Source organism: Somniosus microcephalus, chromosome 13 (genome assembly GCF_052327205.1).
Source record: "Somniosus microcephalus isolate GS21.2 chromosome 13, FLI_Smic_1.0, whole genome shotgun sequence".
NCBI lineage: Eukaryota > Metazoa > Chordata > Chondrichthyes > Squaliformes > Somniosidae > Somniosus > Somniosus microcephalus.
Window position 1 is genome coordinate 15,001,988 of NC_140999.1, and position 20,482 is coordinate 15,022,469.

General features: G+C 45.5%; 1 protein-coding gene across 1 annotated transcript in view; it reads right to left on the reverse strand.

Annotated features, from left to right (window-relative positions):
• Nucleotides 1-20,482, reverse strand: part of LOC147108083 (uncharacterized) — a 69,891-nt gene that overhangs the window by 21,132 nt on the left and 28,277 nt on the right. Inside the window, exon 2 of the mRNA XM_086004550.1 lies at nt 12,531-13,453. Coding sequence (XP_085860676.1) covers nt 12,531-13,437 — 907 coding nt within the window. The 5' untranslated portion in view covers nt 13,438-13,453. The remainder of the gene's footprint in view (nt 1-12,530; nt 13,454-20,482) is intronic.

Below are 20,482 nucleotides of genomic sequence, written 5' to 3' on the forward strand. Positions count from 1 at the left end.
AAGTCAGATTCAATAGTTTAAATACCGTGAGCTGACTCCCTGAATCCGAATTAAAACACAACCATTGAAGCCCAGCGAGAAATAGCCTGGGCTCTGCTCAGCTTGGAACTGGGGTGAGGGAGCCCGCCATGTGGATTAAGTCACAGCTGCCATGCCGACACTCTGCTCCACCATTTTTTCTCAATTTAGATTCTAATTCGAAAAAAAATGGAAAATGCTTTGAATACAGTGCAGGTCAGTCAGCATCCAAAGAACAGAAGATACAGGAGTAGGAGTAGGTCATATGGCCCCTCGAGCCTGCTCCACCATTCAATAAGATCATGGCTGATCATCCATCTCAACTCCACTTTCCCGCCTGGTCCCCATATCCCTTGATTCCCATAGTGTCCAAAAATCTATTGATCTCTGTCTTGAATATACTCAACGACTGAGCCTCCACAGCCCTCTGGGGTAGAGAATTCCAAAGATTCACCGCCCTCTGAGTGAAGAAATTTCTCCTCATCTCAGTCCTAAATGGCCGACCCCTTATCCTGAGACTGTGACCCCTGGTTCTAGACTCTCCAGCCAGGGGAAGCAGCCTCTCAGCATCTACCCTGTCAGCCCGCTAAGAATTTTACATGTTTCATTCTTCTGAACTCCAGAGAATATAGGCTCATTCTACTCAATCTCAAGTTTTTGGATGAGACGCTTCATTAGATCCCGAGACAGGAACCTGCCGTTTCTCTTTCAGGCGCTGACGTCCAAGGTTTTTCACTTTAAAAAAGATTCCGATAGGTCAGGAGAGTGTCACCACTGCTGACTGGACAGACCCATTAGCTTAAAGTTGCTGAATGACCCGGGCTGTTGTCCATTAGCTGCTATTTACTTTAGTTTCAGTCAGTGAGTCGTGCAATACATCTCACTGATTGGGGCAATAGCTCCCCATTAGCTTGCTAACCGGTTCAAACGCTGCCCTAATTAAAGTGCTAAGTAAAGGTCAGCATACTTCCTCAAACTTCACATCAAAAACAGTGGCTATTTAGACTGCACAACCTCACTCAGCCCTCGGTGCTAATTAACTACGATGAATGTCACACATTCCATTCACTCCCAAATGCTTCATTTAAAACTGCAGCTGCTTTGCAATCTGGAATAAAAAACAAAATGCTGGAAAACACACAGCAGGTCAGGCAGCATCGGTGGAGAGAGAGAAATACAGGTTTAACGTTTCAGGTCGATGACCTTTTGGCAGAACAGCTTCTTTAAATCTCTTGAGTCAGGCATTAAAGAGGAAACAAGTTCTCCACTGGAAATGTATTTTTCTCCCGACGCTAGCGCTCCTGCTAAAGCAGGTACAAGAGTAACGGTTTAATTTCCTGCCAAACAGGAGGCTGGGAATCGCTGTTGCCGATATTGGAGGACGAATTCACACGTTCGTCTGATTTTCCTCGTCCACTGTATTAATAAAAGGTGTTAACTTGAAGGTGTCATCCTGGTTATAATAAACGGGTTAAAAGCCCTCTGTTAAACTGGTGGGCAGAGAAATGTCACCAATGTTCCCTTTAAGCCGCGCGGCTACATAACGCTCTGGAGGTCCCGCGCAGCCAGTTAGCCGGCTTTTGAATTGAATAAACCGCGCATGCGCGGACTTTTGAATGGGTCGCACAGCCCAATAAAGGGAATGTGCGGCCCCCCCCAAAAATTACAAGGAACATTGAATGTCACGTCAGCGCATTAAGTGGTCATCCGCTAATATCACTGACGGTAATTTATACCCTCTTACCGGGTTCAAAAAACATGTTCTCCCCATTTTGTCCAAAAGGAGGGGATCTTGCGCCGAGGGAACAGTTCCATGGCTACCAGCAGCCCCCTCCCAAGTGGCCAATTGTCAGACGCGAGCCCAGGCAGCGAGTGTCGCCTGGCTATTCATGCATGGGGAGCATCAGATGCTCATCTGAGGTGCACACTTCCCAGCACGATGAGGTCACTGCGTAGCAATCGGTAGCAGAACCTTGGCTGGTAGTTTTGCTCGCTAGCCCAAGAGCGCTGAAGGCACTTCCAGCGCCCCTACCCCCCACCCCCAACCACCCACCCACCCCCGCCCCCACCTCAGCCATGGTCATCTAACCCAGCACAGACCCGGGATGGAACCTGGGACCATATATGGAGTTGGGCCACAGATCAGCCGTGAGCTCACTGAATGGCGGAACAGGTTCGAGGGGCTAAATGGCCCACTCCTGTTGCTATGTTCCTATGACCGCTTGCCGCAGTCAATTGTACCTTTGTATTTTCTTCTTTTATGCGGTATCTCACCCTGGTGACCTACTGGCAGGAGAGAAAAAAATAACAACTAGCCAGCTGCCCATCTGTCTGCGATCCTTGGACAAGTGAATATATACTGCTGCTTTTCTCCAGGACAAGTCAAGTCTGAATTATTGGTAAGAACTGAGGCACAAAGAACACATTGTAGGGAGCAGCTTGCCTGTGACTTGAGAAGGGAGCGATTCATCCAGCTGTGAATTGATTTGGTTTCGCGCTCCGCGTTTCGAACCTCTCTTCAGTTGGGCCAGGAGAGTTAGCAACAGGACAGATAACTTTTACTGCTACCTGTCTTCTGAGGATATAGTTGAAGCTGCAAATAAGTGCCTGCCGTCTCAAGTTTCTTTTTAAAGTAAAGAAAAATGTGATTGAGAGGGAACGATCACAGGGGGCATGAAAGGGGACAAAGTACCTTTGTTAGGTTTGCTACTTGCATACAATAGGTCTGGGAAATGGCAACGTGCAACTTTGAATGGACTGACTGAAGAAAGTAGCTTCATAACATACATAGTTATTTCATTTACATAATTCCTTGGTTACATTGAATAACAGTACTTATCCCAGACTCGGTATCTTAATCTGCAGCAAGGCATTATTGGCAGCACCCACATTGCCTTGCTCGCTCCATCTGAACAGCCAGGGATTGTATTGTAGGCAAGCACCAATTCTAACAAAGGTACTTTGCCCCCTGTCATGCCCCTGTGAATAGGAAGGGAGTCCACTCCCTGAATGTCTGGCTGGTGTGTGACAACTGGCGCGTATTAGGCAGGTCTCCGCTGAGCTGCTCCCTGAGACGTCCAATCCCTCTGCCCTTGCTCTTGCGCATGCGTTGGGTGCATCCCCCAGTGCAGACCCTCCGGCCTACCCACTGAACTAGGCAAGCTGGTGTCTGCAAGGATAAGGTTGCTTTGTCTATTTCTCATTTTTTTTGCCTCTCCCAGGAGAATACATGGCTGCAGGGGGCGGTGTGTGGTGGTGGGGCAGGACTTGTAGGAGAGGGAGGAAGTATCTAGTCATGATGCCCTCCGTCCACAATGCTCAGCAACTCCTCCTCGAGTGGGGGTAGGACGTGGATGGCTCGCGGCCCTCCTCCTGTCCACACCTGCTCCCTGGCATCATGCGCCATCTTCTCCAGCAAGAAAGAAGGGAGCGTGTTAGCGGTAGCCTAGTGAGTGGTTGTGAGGATGTGCACGTCAGGGTAGAGTAGTGTGGATGGTGTGTGAAAGGTGGCATGGGTGCGGGGAGTAAGGGCTGCCACTGTGAGGACAGTAGCAGGTGCAGAATGTGCCAGTAGCAGCAGAAGGAGATTCAGTGACGTGCACGACTGTGATTGGAGGAGAGTGAAAGGAAGCGAGGCTGGGGGAGGGAAGCCTTGAGAGTTCAAGGGCTACAGGTGATGCAGGGCTCAGCAGAGAGCAACAGAGATGAGAGTTACAAGTCTCATCTTAACAGCCCTGGCCAGATCATGAGAGTTCTTCCTGCATTGCAGTCAGGCCTTGAATCAATGCTCCTGGCATTGACCTGTTTGACCACCTCTTCCCATTGGTGCCGGGCGACTTGTCTGGAAACCCGCTGCCTGCTGCTGGGAAGAGCGCCTCCATCATCCTGTTGGCCTCCGGGAACGGTGGCATCGTGGTTATGCTACTGGACTAGTAATGCTCGAGGTCTGGACTAATGATCTCACAAGACATGAGTTCAAATCCCACCATGACTGGGAAATTTAAATTCAGTTAATTAAATAAATCTGGAACAAACAGCTATTATCAATAATGGTGACCATGAAACTACTGGATTGTCGTAAAACCCCATCTGGTTCACTAATGTCCTTTAGGGAAGGAAAACTGAGGTCCTTACCCAATCTGGCCTATATGTGACTCCAGACCCACAGCAATGACTCTTGACTGCCCCTTTGAAATGGCCGAGCAGGTCACTCAGTTGTCAAGGTGGCTCACCACCACCGGGGGAGTGCTACACTGTCAGAGGTGCCGTCTTAAGGATGAGATGTTAAACCGAGGCCCCGTCTGCCCCCTCAGGTGGAGGTAAATGATCCCCTGGCACTATTTCGAAGAAGAGCAGGGGAGTTATCCCCGGTGTCCTGGGCCAATAGTTATCCCTCAACCAACATAACAAAAACAGATTATCTGGTAATTATCACATTGCTGTTTGTGGGACCTTGCTGTGCGCAAATTGGCTGCCATGTTTCCTACATTACAACAGTGACTCCACTTCAAAAAGTACTTCATTGGCTTTGAGACGTCTGGTGGTCGTGAAAGGCGCTATATAAATACAAGTCTTTCTTTCTTTACCATTTTCAGTATTGAAAATCGATTTAAGCTGCATGTAGCCAAAGTGCACCTCCCCTTTAAGATGTACAGGCTGCTTTTAAATGGTGTCAGGGATGCTCGATTTCCCGCCCCCCCCCCACCCTCATTAGGCAAGCGGCCAATGAATGCTCTTGCCTCTCTCCCATGTGATCGCGGGTTCTCTCTCTCCTCCCATTCCCCGATGAGCTATGGGCCTTGACCAATTCCTCAATGTCAAAGTAAACAAGGGATAAAACTGTTGACTTTAATATTATTTTTAATTTGTGTCTGTGGCAGTCAAGTGGGAGCTGGCATAATTGTGTCAGTAATTTATTACATGACAAAACAACACCAAGGGTGACCACATACCAGGTGGGGAGGCTAAACTTTCAATCATCTCATGCTAACTGGGACATCCAGAGCACTGCTGAGAAAAGCAGTGACACGCCACAATAATCCCAAGCTGGCAAATTCAACTGGTTTCCAGCTCTTAGTGCCACCCTGAGTTCCACCCTTTCAACACATTGAGAGGTATGACACTGAGACTCTCTTGCGAGATGAGCAGCTTAGATTCCAGACTGCAGTCTTTCTCTTTCAAATCAACATCACTAAAACAGATTATCTGGTCATCATCACAATGGTGTTTGTAGAGGAAATGCATTAGCACATTGGGCAGAGGAAACGCTACAAGGGCACTCTCAAAGCCTCCTTGAAAAAGTGCAACATCCCCACCGACACCTGGGAATCCCTGGCCCAAGACCACTCAAAGTGGAGGAGAAGCATCCGGGAAGGCGGCGAACGCCTCGAGTCTCTTCGCTGGGAGCAAGCGGAAGCCAAGCGCAAATAGCGGAAGGAGCGCACGTCAACCCAAGCACCCCACCCACCCGCCCCTTCAACCACCGTCTGTCCCACCTGTGTCAGAGACTGTAGGTCCCGCATTGGACTCATCAGTCACCTGAGAACTCATTTTTAATGTGGAAGCAAGTCATCCTCGGTTCCAAGGGACTGCCTAAGAAGAATGTGTTTGTAGGAGCTTGCTGTGCGCAACTTGGCTGCCACGTTTCCTACATTACAACAGTGACTACACTTCAAAAGTGCTTCATTGGCTGTAAAGTGTTTTGGGACGTCCTGTGGTCGTGAAAGGCGCTATACAAATGTCTCCTTCCTTCCTTCCTCCCTCCCTCCCTCCACAATCTGCTTTAGAGTACAGGCACTGCTCACAAAGATCAGTGACAATTTCTTAAAGTACAGCACTGAGGTGGGGTGGGAAAGAATCTAAAGTTCCCAGCCCCAGGTTTGAGATTGACTATTTTTTAAGTGCGGACCAAGGAAATATATTATTTAGTGGGTCGAGGGACCAGAAAGACACAGACTGGAATCCTTTCACAGCTTCACAGCCAATTGATCACATCACTGTAAAACTCAATGCATTCTCAATCAACGCTGTTGCAATCAATGTACAGGATTTTAAAATAACCCCAAAAATTCTTTAGTGATCAGGCTTAAAGGGTAAATGGAAAGAGAATTAAAAGAAAGAATGTGAAATGGGGATTGCCCAACTTCTCTCACCGTATCAAACGCTGAAAAGACAGCAAAACAGAGCAAGAGATGGATATAGAGCGAGAACAGATCACTCAGCATAGTGTTAAACACCGCCAGTGAAATGCGATTGATGAATTGTCACCAGCATCTCACAGCCATTAGCAAGGTGAGGGGAAAAAAAAATTGGTGAAATAAAATGAATCAAGCCAAATGCTATAAACACACCATTAGCATCAAGCTCACTAAAGTGTGAAATATTGATTGAATTAATGGATTTTTAAAGCGTTTTTCTGTTCCATTTCACAAAATGTAGCCCATGCACTCACTGCAAAACAGATCATTGAGATTTATACTTGTTTAAAGCAATAGTAGGTATGGCTGTTATAGGGACAAAGGTATAAGAATTATCATCAGGCCCAGGAGATAAACACAGGAACATAAAAAAGTCAAGGGTGAAAAAAGGACATTTGGCTCAATGAAACTCATTCTTTTAGCACTTTAACTGTCCCATTTTAGCATCCAATCGTGTTTTGAATATCCCTGTTGCAGGTTTAGGATCTACCATAGATATTCTTTTGAGTACAAGGATGCTGGTCACTTCCATAAGGGATCCAAGCGTCTTATCTTCAGGACTGTGCCCATAAAGCCCAATATCAAATTATAGGGCAATATCACCCAGGAGTCTAACAATAAGACCCCCCATGATTGGAACTGGATATCGTGTCTGTCACACAAGCCCTACGTACGCAGGACAAGGCCAGATATGAATCGTTAAGCTGCTTTATTTTACAGACCGCAAGTGTACAGAGTAACAGATGTAATCAAATCTTACCGTGATTTGATTAACCTCCTCGAGAACAAGAAAAATTCCAATTAAAATGTGCCACACTATTAATGGCTTGCCTAACCTTTCATGGCTTGAGATGCTTTGCGATTCCCCTTGTTAATGCAAGCTTCCTCCCCAGACTTAGCCAGCTGACACATTCCCCTGTGTCCCTTTGTCCTTTTCTCCCTGTGTTCACAGTTAATGTTTACGCCATTTTCCCAGGATTTCTGCGGATCTTCCGCGTAAGTTACAGTCGACGATTAGGGAAATCCCTGTGGAAATTCAGCCCTGTTGCTTTCACACAGGTTGAAAAAGCACATCACTCGATCATAATTTGTTTCCAAATTATTTCCAGGAGGACAGAAAAAGTTTGAAAATCCTGAAACATGACAATCCCCATTATTTTTTATCCCTACTATCCCAGATTATTGTAAACAATTGTCACTCTTTGAGTACAGAAGTCCTTCCTGATTAAGTTAATTATGTTTTCACATTTGTTTTAGCTCCCATTTATCTATACCATTTAATACTTTACATACTTTGATGAAGCCCATCCTTAACCAATTGTCTTCCTACACTGTAAAGTTTAAGCTTTTCTACATCTTTCCTCATACCTCATTCCTTTACACTTGGGATCAGTCTTGCTACTTTCCTGTGCACCGTTTCTATTGCATGGATATCTTTTATGTGGTGTGGTTGTCCAGAACTGAACACAGCACTGTAAGACTGATCTGACCATGCCATTGTAAAGCCTTACCATAACTTATGTAAAATTGTATTCTAATGTTCTGGCTGTATGTCATAGCTATTAGCTTTGCAAGTCCCATTTCAGGACTTGAGTAATGACGTCTTGACTGACACTTCAGTGGAGTATTGCTTTGTTAGAGGTGAGATGTTGAACCAATGCCTGCCTGCTCAGGTGGACAGAAAAGGTCCCATGGCACTAGTTGAAGATGAGCAGATGGGGTGTCCTGGCCAACGCTCATCCCTCAACCAACATCATCAAAAACAGATTAACAGTTCAGTTATCTGATTGCTATTTGTGGGACCTTGCTATGTGCAAATTTGCTGCTGTGTTTGCACTCTCGCCTCCGAGTCAGAAGGTTGTGGGTTCAAGTCCCACTCCAGAGACCTGAACACAAAAATCCAGGCTGACACTCCAGTGCAGTGCTGAGGGAGTGCTGCACTGTCGGAGGTGCCGTCTTTCGTATGAGACGTTAAACCGAGGCCCCGTCTGCTCTTTCAGGTGGATAAAAAGATCCCATGACATTATTTAGAAGAAGAGCAGGGGAGTTCTCCCCGGTGTCCTGGGGCCAATATTTATCCCTCAATCAACATCACTAGAACAGATTATCTGGTCATTATCACATTGCTGTTTGTGGGAGCTTGCTCTGTGCAAATTGGCTGCCACGTTTCCTACATTGCGGGTTAGGTTGATTGGCTATGATAAAATTGACTCTTAGTGTTAGGGGGATTAAATACACGGGGATAGGGTGGGATATGTGTTGGTGTAGGGGTTACGGGGATCGGGTGGGATATGTGTCAGTGCAGGCTCGATGGGCCGAAATGGCCTCTATCTGCACTGTGGGGTTTCTGTGATTCTGTGATTACAACAGTGACTACACTTTAAAAGTACTTTATTGGCTGCAAAGCGCTTTGGGACATCCTGAGTTGTGAAAGACGCTATATAAATGCAAGTCTCTCTTATTACATTGCAGTGTTTGTAAAAAACCCACAAGGGAGCTTATTTAATTATTTTGTTCTCAGTAATGGGTTGTTTAATAAAGTATGTGTTGGATTGTTTAGGGACCCAAATCTCTTCCATTAACAGGTAACTGTATTTTCAATGGATGAAAAGGAAACCGATTTATAAAAAGCTCAACAGGAAAAGGGTAAATTACCTCAGTTAATAGAAATGAATGCAATTTCTCTAAAGATGGAAAATAATCTTTGATGATGAATTTCTATTCTGAGAACACTGTCAATGGAGTTGAAGTATTGGTAAAATATCCAGGTTATTAGACATTAAAAAGGAATTTAAAGGGAATTGTTACGTAACTCGAAAACATTATGAGGAGTCAAAAAGTTTAAAAGCTGAACAGCTGGGAGAGGTTTCAAATTGGTTTGGTCACTGAAGCATGTAGAGAACTGTGGATAAACACACATTATGGTGTTAATTGTGTTATTAAAAGAAAGACCATGGGAGTGTTTTTCAAGGAGTTGCAATGGAACAAGGCTATTAGTAACTTGTAAATTGACCTTGTGACTTGTTAGGAGCTGAGCTCTATATTCAATCACAGTGATGACAGAAGGATCAAATGGATTCTTGCTGCCATTTTCTCCCCATCTTTCCTAAAGGTGCTGACTCTTGCTAATTTATCATTCCCGAGGAATCAACCTTTCCCAATTGGTCTTCATTAGACTACTTGACAGTGACGTGAGTCCTGTCTTTACCTTGGTGTGCTGGGCTGTTGGTCTGGACTGTGATTCCTACCTTGAGATACTTCATTAAAAGGCTCCAAATGAGCCAAGGGTTTTGAAGAACAACCAAATAGTGCCATGGGATCTTTTACGTCCACCTGAGAGTGCAGACGGGGCCTCGGTTTAACGTCTCATCCTCCGACAGTGCAGCGCTCCCTCAGCACTGCACTGGAGTGTCAGCCTAGATTTTTGTGCTCAAGTCTCTGGAGTGGGACTTGAGCCCACGACTGTTTCTAATGCATTGATATCTGGTGTGGTGTGGTTGTGCAGAACTGAACACAGTACTGTAAGAGTGATCTGACCATGTCATTGCAAAGCCAGACCATAACTTCTGTCAGATTGTAATCTACTGTTCTGGCTGTATATCATAGCTATTCGCTTTTTAAGTCCCACTTCAGGACTTGAGCACATAATACTTCCTCAAAAAGCTAGGCTGGTCAACATCAATGGAACAAAATGGGAAGATGGGAAAAAGTAATAAAACTCTTGGTTGTTTAAAAAGGGAATTTGTTAGTTGCTTGGTAAAAGGAATATTAAAAGGCAAGGGCAGTGCATACTTAATGGGCTGACTTTTCTGAGCTGTAACATTCTCTGTCTAGCATGAGTCACTGCATAGCAGCCAGAAGCAGGTATCCTGGTGGATTTTGCAGTATCTCTCCTAGGGGTCCTGAAGAAAGAACTTGCATGTTATTATGCGCCTTTCATGACCTCAGGATGCCCCAAAGTGCTTCACAACCAATTGAACACTTTTTTTAAAGTGTGAAATGTGGCAGCCAATATTGACACAGCAAGATCCCAAAATAGCAGCTAGATAAAAGATCAGATAATCTGTTTTCGGTGGTGTTGGTTGAGGGATAAGTGGTTCCAGGACACCAGGGGGGAACTCCCCTGCTCTTCCTCGAATAGTGGCCATCGGATCTTTTACACCTCAGAGAGCAGACGGGGGCCTCGGTTTAATGTCTCATCTGAAAGACAGCACCGCCGGCAGTGCAGCACTCCCTTAGCACTCACACTGGAGTGCCAGCCTGGATTATGTGCCATGGTGTGGAGATGCCGGTGTTGGACTGGGGTGGACAAATGTAAGAAGTCACACAACACCAGGTTATAGTCCAACAGTTTTATTTGAAATCACAAGCTTTCGGAGCACTGCTCCTTCGTCAGGTGAAGTGGAGAGATGCATAAGGACACAGCTTGATTGCTGTGATTATCTCTTTGCCGAGGTGTGATAAATGGCAGTTAGAAAGATTACCTGTAATCATCTGGCATTATTCTCTGACTATATAAGCTGTGTCCTTATGCATCTCTCCACTTCACCTGACGAAGGAGCAGCGCTCCGAAAGCTTGTGATTTCAAATAAAACTGTTGGACTATAACCTGGTGTTGTGTGACTTCTTACATTGGATCATGTGCAGTAGTGCTTTATGACTCAGAGGTGAGAGTAGTGCCTCTGAGCCACGACTAAAACTAGTTCTATGGACTTATAAAAAGAGGCTCACGATGCATCCAAACACCCCATCCTTAATCCCATTGCTCCCTCGTAAGACCATAAAACAGTGGTGGATCCTGGTGCTACAGTTGGCCATGAGTGAGATAAGGGAAAATCAACAACAACAATAACAACTTGCATTTATATAGCGCCTTTAATGTCGTAAAACATCCCAAGGTGTGTTATCAAACAACATTTGATACCTTGCTACATAAGGAGCTATTAGGGGCAGGTGACCAAAAGCTTGGTCAAAGAGGTAGGTTTTAAGGAGCATCTTAAAGGAGGAAAGAGAGGTAGTGAGGCGGAGAGGTTTAGGGAGAGAATTCCAGAGTTTAGGGCCTCAGACGCAAATGGTGTAGCGATTAAAATCGGGGAGGTGCAAGGGACCAGAATTGGAGGAGCGCAGATATCTCGGAGAGTTGTAGGGCTGGAGGAAATTACAGAGATAGGGAGGGGCAAGGCCATAGAGGGATTTGAAAGCAAGGATGAGAATTTTTAAATCGAGGCATTGCTTAACTGGGAGCCAAATTAGGTCAGCGAGCACAGGGGTGATGGGTGAACAGGACTTGGTGTGAGAAAGGATACTGGCAGCAGAGTTTTGGATGACCTTAAGTTCAGGGAGGGTGGAAGATGTGCTCGGAGAGGGCATGAGGGGAGATAGGAGAGAAACTAGAGAAAGGGTCCCTGCTTCTAATTGCTATCAAATGATCCCTACTGAAAAATGTTTGCATGTGTGATGTCCTCCTGGTCAGATAGGTTCACCCCCTGGGCTCACACATGGTCACTTTGGTGAGGTGCTGTAACAATTCCTCAGTATGAGTCAGTGCTTCCAGGAGAGGATGACTGAGAATTGGGGGGAAATTAGGGAATGGGAAAACCTGTCAAGAGCTCGTTCAAAACAGCCTTTCCTTTTTAAGTTTGCCTTTCATGAACATTCACATCTGTCAGCTTTGCTGGTCCAGAGACTATTTTGGTGGATAAAATCAAACTGCTTTCACAATCAAGGGGTTACAATTTACAAAAAATTGCAACTTGACAATCCATTTTCGAAACCCCGTGTGTTTGTAAAGATGGATGTGGCTGCCATGCAACAGCAGCATTCCTATGGATCAAGCCAGCTCTGTATGTATCGACTCAGAACACCGACTGATTCCATCATGAACGCACCACTGAAATTAGGGCTCTCTCCCCACAATCTATAAAATGAGCGACTGTGGCGTTGAAATTGTGCTGTGTGATATTAGTAACAAACGTGTGGTTATGTTTGGATAGAATTCCCGCACCCCCCCCCCCACCCCCCCCATCCCCACCCCCGACTTCTGCCGTTAAGTTTGGCAGAGCCTCCGCGCCCCCGGTCTTGCCGGGTTCCTCGGCCAATTACTATTTCAGCCGCAACCTCCCCGCCTCCCCGTAGATATCGGGGCCTTGCTGCCTGGGCTCACACACAGAAAATGACCATTTGGGTGAGCTACCAGAACCCAGGGAACCGTGCTCCAGAATAAGTTAGGAGAGGAGGGGAGAATAGTAGGGGTAAAAGTAGACCGAATAAAACAACTGTTCCGTCGCCAACCATAACAAATAAATAAATCCTTACCGAGTAAAACTGGTGTGATTGCGATTATGTTGCAGCGCAGTGTAAATGTCATTCGACTAGTTAGGTCTGGACAGGACGGTGGTTCAAAGGGCACAAACAAATAGAGGCCATAGAGGATCCACGGTATAAAAATCAGAGCGACAAAGACAGATGCTATCGCTTTAAGGTGTGATGCAGTGCAGCACTGGCAGCAGGAACAGCATTTCCTGTCTCCTTTTGCCTCTGTCATCACCTTGTGTGAGGATTCGGCTGACACATTGCGCTCAGAATCACTGGAAATCAGTTCAATGGTCTCAGTGTCGGGCGATTGGCCGAGTAAAGGCTGGTCTTCTGAAGCCTGACTGGCGAATTTGTCTGTCTTCTCCAGTGTTCCTAAGTTCTCTACTGCTACCTTGGTGATGAAATCCTGGGGGGGACAGCTTCTTGCTTCACTGGGCGACGGTGGCTCTGAGAAAGATACTTTCTCGTCGGTTAAGAAAGAAGTTTCTCTGGTGATGACAAGAGACACATTGTCCGGTTGCTTGTTCTTGATTTCAGTGTATGGAAGAGTGTGATTTCTTGCCAGCTCAGCATTAATCATATTCAAACTCCCATCATTCTGTGCACTCTGATTTTTCATTAGCTTCTGTTGGGCGTCATTGTACTGCAGCCTCTTGGCTTTTGGAACTGGTTCTGTTACGTGCCCAATATTTTCATCAGACAGAGAGTGAAGTTCTTCCACAGATGATTCTGGGCTGTCTGAGATGGGTGCCAAAGTAATCTGGGTGTCTAGGTCCAAAAATGGAGAGAAAGACAGTCGGCTCGGATCAATGTCCTGGAGCTGGTTGATGATGTCAGTGATTGACTCCTTCACACTGTCAAATTCCTTCAGCTCGTGACTATTGGCTGGTTGTCTCTGAGTAGTCATTGTTCGGAGCTAACCTCTGAAAAGATAGGGAACTTGTGAGTGACAACATCAAAGAAAAGTTAGCCAAACAAACTTCTATTTGGTCGTTAACAAGTATTTGGTTACATTTCAGAGGTCTGTTTATGTTCACCTTTTAGAGCTATGGTATAAATAAAACTCAACTGATCGTCTATAGGGTGAAAAGAACTTAAGTTCAAGTTACATCAGTAACGGAGCATTACTTATAGAGTTACATAGTATTCACAGAAAGAGGCCATGTGGCCCAATAGGTCCATGCCGGTGTTTATGCTCCACATGAGCCTCCTCCCACCCCTCTTCATCTCACCCCATCAACATACCCTTCTATTCCTTTCTCCCTCATGTGTCTATCTAGCTTCCCCTTAAGTGCATCTGTGCTAATCGCCTCAACTGCTTCTTGTGGTTGCGAGTTCCCCATTCTAACCACGCTCTGGGTAAAGAAGTCTCTCCTGAATTCCCTATTGGATTTATTAATGACTATCTTATATTTATGGCCCCGAGTTTTGGTCTCCCCTGCAAGTGGAAACATCTTCTCTACGTCTACCCTATCGAACCCCTTCATAATCTTAAAGACCTCTATCAGGTCACCCCTCAGCCTTTTCTTTTCTAGAGAAAAGAGCCCCAGCCTGTTCAATCTTTCCTGATAGTTCTGGTACCATTCCAGTAAATCTTTTTTTGCACCTTCTCCAGTGCCTCTATATCCTTTTTATAATCTGGAGACCAGAACTGTTCACAGTAACTCCAAGCGTGGTCTAACCAAGGTTCGATACAAGTTTAACACAACTTCTCTGCTTTCAGTTCTATCCCTCTAGAAATGAACCCCAGTGCTTTGTTTGCTTTGTTTATGGCCTTATTGACCTCTGTCATGATTTTGGCCAACTCACCGCTTTCCACTCCCTTACACACACACCTCTTGCTTGGCAGTTTATGCAGGAAGTCTATGTGTAATCAGACCTGAAGAAAATCATTAACACAAAAACATTGTCCATCTTAGGAACAATTTTGTACAGAGGGTTTTCGTTCATTCAGAGTTAGATTTACTCAACTGAGAAGAACCAAATTTGGACATTTGATCTTCAGATCAGAGGTGGTCATCCCAATTGTCTAAGCAAAACTGATACTTGGGCATCAGGATATTGGTCTAGATTTTTCACTTTGGCACTGAGTATTTTCCTCTGATGGTGGCAGAAAATGGCACTCCCACAACTCATGTAATTTTCTCCTGCCCTGGTGTCTTTAGGCCGAGAGAAAAAGAGAATCAATGGGAAGAGAAATGGAGAATGGATAGATGGCCTAATCACACTCTCCTGTTTATTTGCCACACCCTCTAGTATTCTTCTTTTTCATGCAGCTATTTAATTTCCCTTTGGAAGTACTTACGGACTCATCTTCAACCACTGTTTGTGGCAAGAAAATTCCACAATCTAACCAGCCTCTGTGTAAAGAGGTTTTTTCTCTAACCTCCGCTTTAAATCTTCTTGTGATTATCTTAAATGTGCGCCCTCTCATTACCGTCTCAGCAACCAATGCAAACAAAGTACTACTGTTAACCTGTTTTAATCTTTCATAATCTTGAAGCCCTCAATAAGTTCACCCTGCAAGCTTCTCAACGCCAGTCTTTTTCCATAACTTGTAACTCCTCATTCCATTGCATTTATACCCTTCCTATAATGTACATAATACTCCAACTGTGGCCTAACTAAGGTCATCATAGAATAGAATCATAGAAATTTACAGCACAGAAGGAGGCCATTCGGCCCACCTTGTCCGTGCCGGCCGACAAAGAGCTCTCCAGCCTAATCCCACTTTCCAGCTCTTGGTCCGTAGCCCTGTAGGTTACGGCACTTCAAGGGCATGTCCAAGTACTTTTTAAATGCAATGAGGGTTTCTGCCTCTACCACCCTTTCAAGCAGTGAGTTCCAGACCCCCACCACCCTCTGGGTGAAAAAAATTCTCCTCAATTCCCCTCTAAACCTCCGAACAATTACTTTAAATCTATGCCCCCTGGTTATTGACAATTCTGCTAAGGGAAATAGGTCCTTCCTATCCACTCTATCTAGGCCCCTCATAATTTTATACACCTCAATTAGGTCTCCCCTCAGCCTCCTCTGTTCCAAAGAAAACAACCCCAGCCTATCCAATCTTTTCTCATTGCTAAAAGGTGTTGTACAAATTCTATTCAATGCCTCTAGGTACAAAACCGTGGATTCTGTTTGCCTTTTTATGGCCTTATCCATTTGTACTGCCAACTTTAATGGCTTGTGTAACTGCACACCAAGGTGCCGCTGCTCTTCTACACCATTTAAAATATACTATTTCAAGTGTGCTTCCTTCTCCATTCTTATTTCTAAAATCTATTATTTCACATTGTTACATAACATAAGAACATAAGAACATAAGAAATAGGAGCAGGAGTAGGCCAATCAGCCCCTCGAGCCTGCTCCGCCATTCAATAAGATCATGGCTGATCTGATCCTAACCTCAAATCTACTTTCACTCTCCATCCCACCCGAACCCATGTGATTAGACACACGAAATAGGAGCAGGATCAGGCTACACGGCCCCTGGGCCCGCTCCGCTACCCATAGGGCCATGACCGATCCGAACCTAGACTCATGTCCAAATTCCTGCCCGCTCCCCGTAACCCTTAATTCCCTTTACTTCTAGGAAACTGTCTATTTCTGCTTTAAATTTATGTAATGATGTAGCTTCTACAGCTTTTTGGGGCAGCATATTCCATGGACCTGCCACCCTCTGAGTGAAGTAGTTCCTCCTCATCTCAGTTTTGAAAGAGCAGCCCCTTATTCTAAGACTATGCCCCCTAGTTCTAGTTTCTACATTGTTCTACATTGAACAACATCTGCCACTTTCCTGCCCATCCTACTAGCTTATCTAGGTTCTCCTGCAATCTTTGACAGTCCTTATCCCAGTTTGCCATACCTTCCAATTTGACGCCATCCGCAGATTTCAATATTGTTCCATCATTTCCTAAGTCCCTATTGTAATGATCAGTAACATGTCATTCTAGAATGGTACACTAGGTGGAGCTGTATGTTTAGTAGGGGCTACCCACAAGGCAGTAGTCAAGATGGATGCCTGTACACTAGTCTACATGGCTGAATAAATGACTAGCTCAAGCTAGCTGTTCATAATGAAAACGTCTATTTATTTATGAACATAACATGGTACCAGGAGTGGTAATATCTGCTGAATATTGTGAAATGCGACATGGAGAATTGGAAGCCACTGGAGGGTTTGAAACTCACGGGGAATGTCGACTGCAATTGGCGGATTATCAACCAACAATTCGAACTCTATGTTGCTGCCATCGGGTTCGGTACGATGCCAGACGCAAGGAAAATAGCGTTACTGCTCACGGTTGCAGGCCCACAGGTGATAGAGGTATTTAATATGTTTGTATTTGATCAAGAGGAGGACAGAAAAAAATGGACGATGTGCTAAAGAAATTTGATACACATTGTTCTCCCAAAAAGAACGAGACCTATGAGAGGTACATGTTCCGTTCACGGACACAGCAGCAAAATGAGACTTTTGATAGCTTTGTGACCGATCTGAAACTGAAAGCACAGACCTGTAATTTCTCTGAACTGAAATCATCCATGATTCGTGACCAGATTGTGTTTGGTATTCATGATAAAAAGGTCAGGGAACGTTTGTTGAGAGAAACCGAACTAACATTGGAGGATGCTGTGAAAATATGCCATGCCAGTGAGCTAGCTCAGAAGCACGCGAAGACTTTCAGTGAAATTAATAATAATGCGACTGTAGTGAATGACAGTGCTGCTGTCGGTGCTGTGTCCTACAAGGGGAAGAAACGTGGGCAGAACAGAAATGCAAAGCAATCGGAGGATGGAACTTTTAATTGTAAATGCTGTGGTTACCAGCACCAGCCAAGACAATGCCCTGCGTTTGAAAAAATGTGCACAAAATGTAATGGAAAGAATCACTTTGCCAAACAATGCTTTTCAAAAGTAAAAACAAAGAAAGGGCAACAAGTCAATGTGATTGAGGACACTGATTTAAGTGAGACATTTTTTGTAGGAATGGTGTCATGTGACAATATTGAAAAGGATACAGAAAATGTGCAGCCCTCAGGAATGGACAGTGCTGAACATAAAGTTAATGCAGTAAAAGAGGACAAATGGATAATGCCACTGCAGATAAATGGAGCATTAGTTACATTGAAACTAGACACTGGGGCAAAAGCAAACTTAATCAGTATGAGTGACATTAAAAATATGAAAGAAAAGCCCAAAATACAGAAAAAGTCAGTACTACTGAAGAACTATAATGGACAGAAAATAGATAGCTTAGGTGTATGCAGACTTAAAGTGACAGTCAAAGACAAAGTGCATCATCTCATGTTTTCTTTTGTGGCTGAAGGACTTGATTCACTACTAGGTGACAAAGCTTGTGAGGACTTAGAACTGGTCAAGAGGGTATACCGTATAAACTGTGCCATAAGCAGACCAGATGACTCAGTGGATTCTGTAGTGAGTAATTTCCAGGATGTGTTCAAAGGATTTGGAGTTCTACCATTCACTTACAAGATCCAGCTAAAGGAGGATGCTCAGCCAGTGGTACATGCTCCACGGAGAGTTCCAGCACCCCTGCGTGACCGGCTCAAGAAAGAACTGGACAGAATGACCACACTAGGAGTCATCAGGAAAGTCGAAGAGCCAACAGACTGGGTTAACTCCATGGTATGTGTAAAGAAAAAGAACAATGATCTAAGAGTATGCATGGATCCAAAGGACTTAAATGCAAACATAAAACGTGAACACTACCAGATTCCTAAGCGAGAAGAAATCACCAGTGAAATGTCAGGTGCCAGATACTTCACAAAGCTCGATGCCTCACAAGGATTTTGGCAACTAAAACTGGATGAAGAGAGCACCAAATACTGTACCTTCAACACACCATTTGGCAGGTATTGTTTCCTCAGAATGCCTTTTGGGATAATATCTGCATCTGAAATCTTTCATAGAGCGATGGAACACATAATTGAAGGTCTGGAAGGAGTTCGGGTCTATGTTGATGACATCATCATCTGGGGCTCCACACTGAAAGAACACAATGAGAGACTGACTAAAGTGTTACAGAGCATACGCCGGAATGGACTGAAGCTCAACAAAGCCAAGTGTCAGTTTGGCGTCCAGGAAGTCACTTTCCTAGGAGATAATCTATCTGGTAAAGGATAGAGCCAGATATGGAAAAAGTAAACGCCATACTCAAAATGCCCCGACCCACTGATAAAAAAGGAGTGCTACACATCATGGGGATGATAAACTTCATTGGAAAGTTCATTCCTAACTTGTCAGCCAAGACAGCCTGTCTGCGAGACCTGCTACATAAAACAAATGAGTTCGCATGGACAGAAAGACATGAACAAAAGTGGATGAACTTTAAAACAGTGCTGACAACCACACCTGTACTCACCTTCTTTGACCCAACAAAGAGAATCAAAGTGTCAACGGATGCATCAAAAGATGGCCTAGGCGCGGTCTTGCTACAAGCAGAGGGTGAAGATTGGAAGCCTGTTGTCTATGCCTCCAGGTCTATGACTGACTCTGAGTGTCGATACGCCCAGATTGAAAAGGAATGTCTAGGCTTGGTAGTTGGACTAGAAAAGTTCCATGGCTACATATATGGACTTCCCACCTTCACAGTTGAGACAGACCACTGCCCACTAGTTGCCATCATAAAAAAAAATCTGAATGAGATGTCTCCAAGGATTCAACGACTCATGATGAAGCTGCAAAGATATGACTTTGAACTGATCTACACACCAGGCAAACACAAGGGGCTAGATTTTCAGTATAGACAGTTTTGGGGCGCTAACCTTAGCGCCCGCCTGAAGTTAGCGCCCGCCCCAATGTAGCGCCCCGTTGCCGGAAATTCAGTGGCTTCGCCCTAAGAGGTTGGTGGAGCGCTAAAAGAGGCGTTCCACTACTATCTTTAGGCGCTAAGCCGGCGGTGCAGAGCGCAGCGCCCGAGCTCGGGCACAGCGCACGGCAGACACTCTGGTGCCAGTGAGCTCTTAAAGGGGAAGGGTGCATGTGTTTTTTTAGGAGGAGGAGGAGGAGGAGGAGGAGGAGGAGGAGGAGGAGGAGGAGGAGGAGGAGGAGGAGGAGGAGGAAAACATAAATACACCGTTCACAACAACACACTGGATCCTTCCACACAACACATGCAGACTGCCGTTTATAGTGCAGGAGCAGTGCCCTTTAATTTGCGCTCCCCAGGGTGTGTTGCGTTCCATTTTACAAACGCTCTGGACGCCAGCCGCAGAATGGGGCGGTCCGACTGAAGTTTGGATTCGGGGCGGCCAAAGGGCGTTGCACGAGGATGTGACGTCATTTTCTGCGCGCGCATCTGAGCGGCCGCTAAACTTTGCGCCGGCGCTAACGGGCAACTTAATTTGGGGCGGGGCGCAAACTGCGCTGCGCCCGGGTGCTACACGAATAGCGCCCGAAAATCACTTCTCTTAAGGCGCTAACTGCTGGCGCAAGCAACTGAAAATCTAGCCCATAGTGTTAGCAGATGCACTATCCCGAGCACCCACAATGAGTCATGTGAGCTCTACTGAGGAAGACGTGGATGTTCATATGAGTATGGTCACTGCTGCGCTGCCCGTGTCAGACACAAAATCAAAGCAAATAGCAGAAGAAACAGTAAAAGATACAGGCCTAGAAATTGGGTTCTGGCGTAGCCAGGGCTTTAGCGCCGGAAGTTAGTGCTGGCGCTAAGTCCCCCTGCGCGCGCCAAAAATTCAGTAGTGCCGCGCCCAAACGGCTGCCGGCGCTACTGAAGGGTGTTTGCGGCGGTACATCGGCGCTAACTGCCATTTCACGCCGCAATTCCGGCGCTGCGGCACCCGATGCGGTGCGGCAGGCTGGGGACGTGCAGGCCTCCTCCTCCCATTAAGGAAATCAGCTTAAAAATGAGCCCGGCACCTCGGACAAGTGCCGGGCTTGCATCTGTTCCGGGGGGGGGGGGGAGAAGT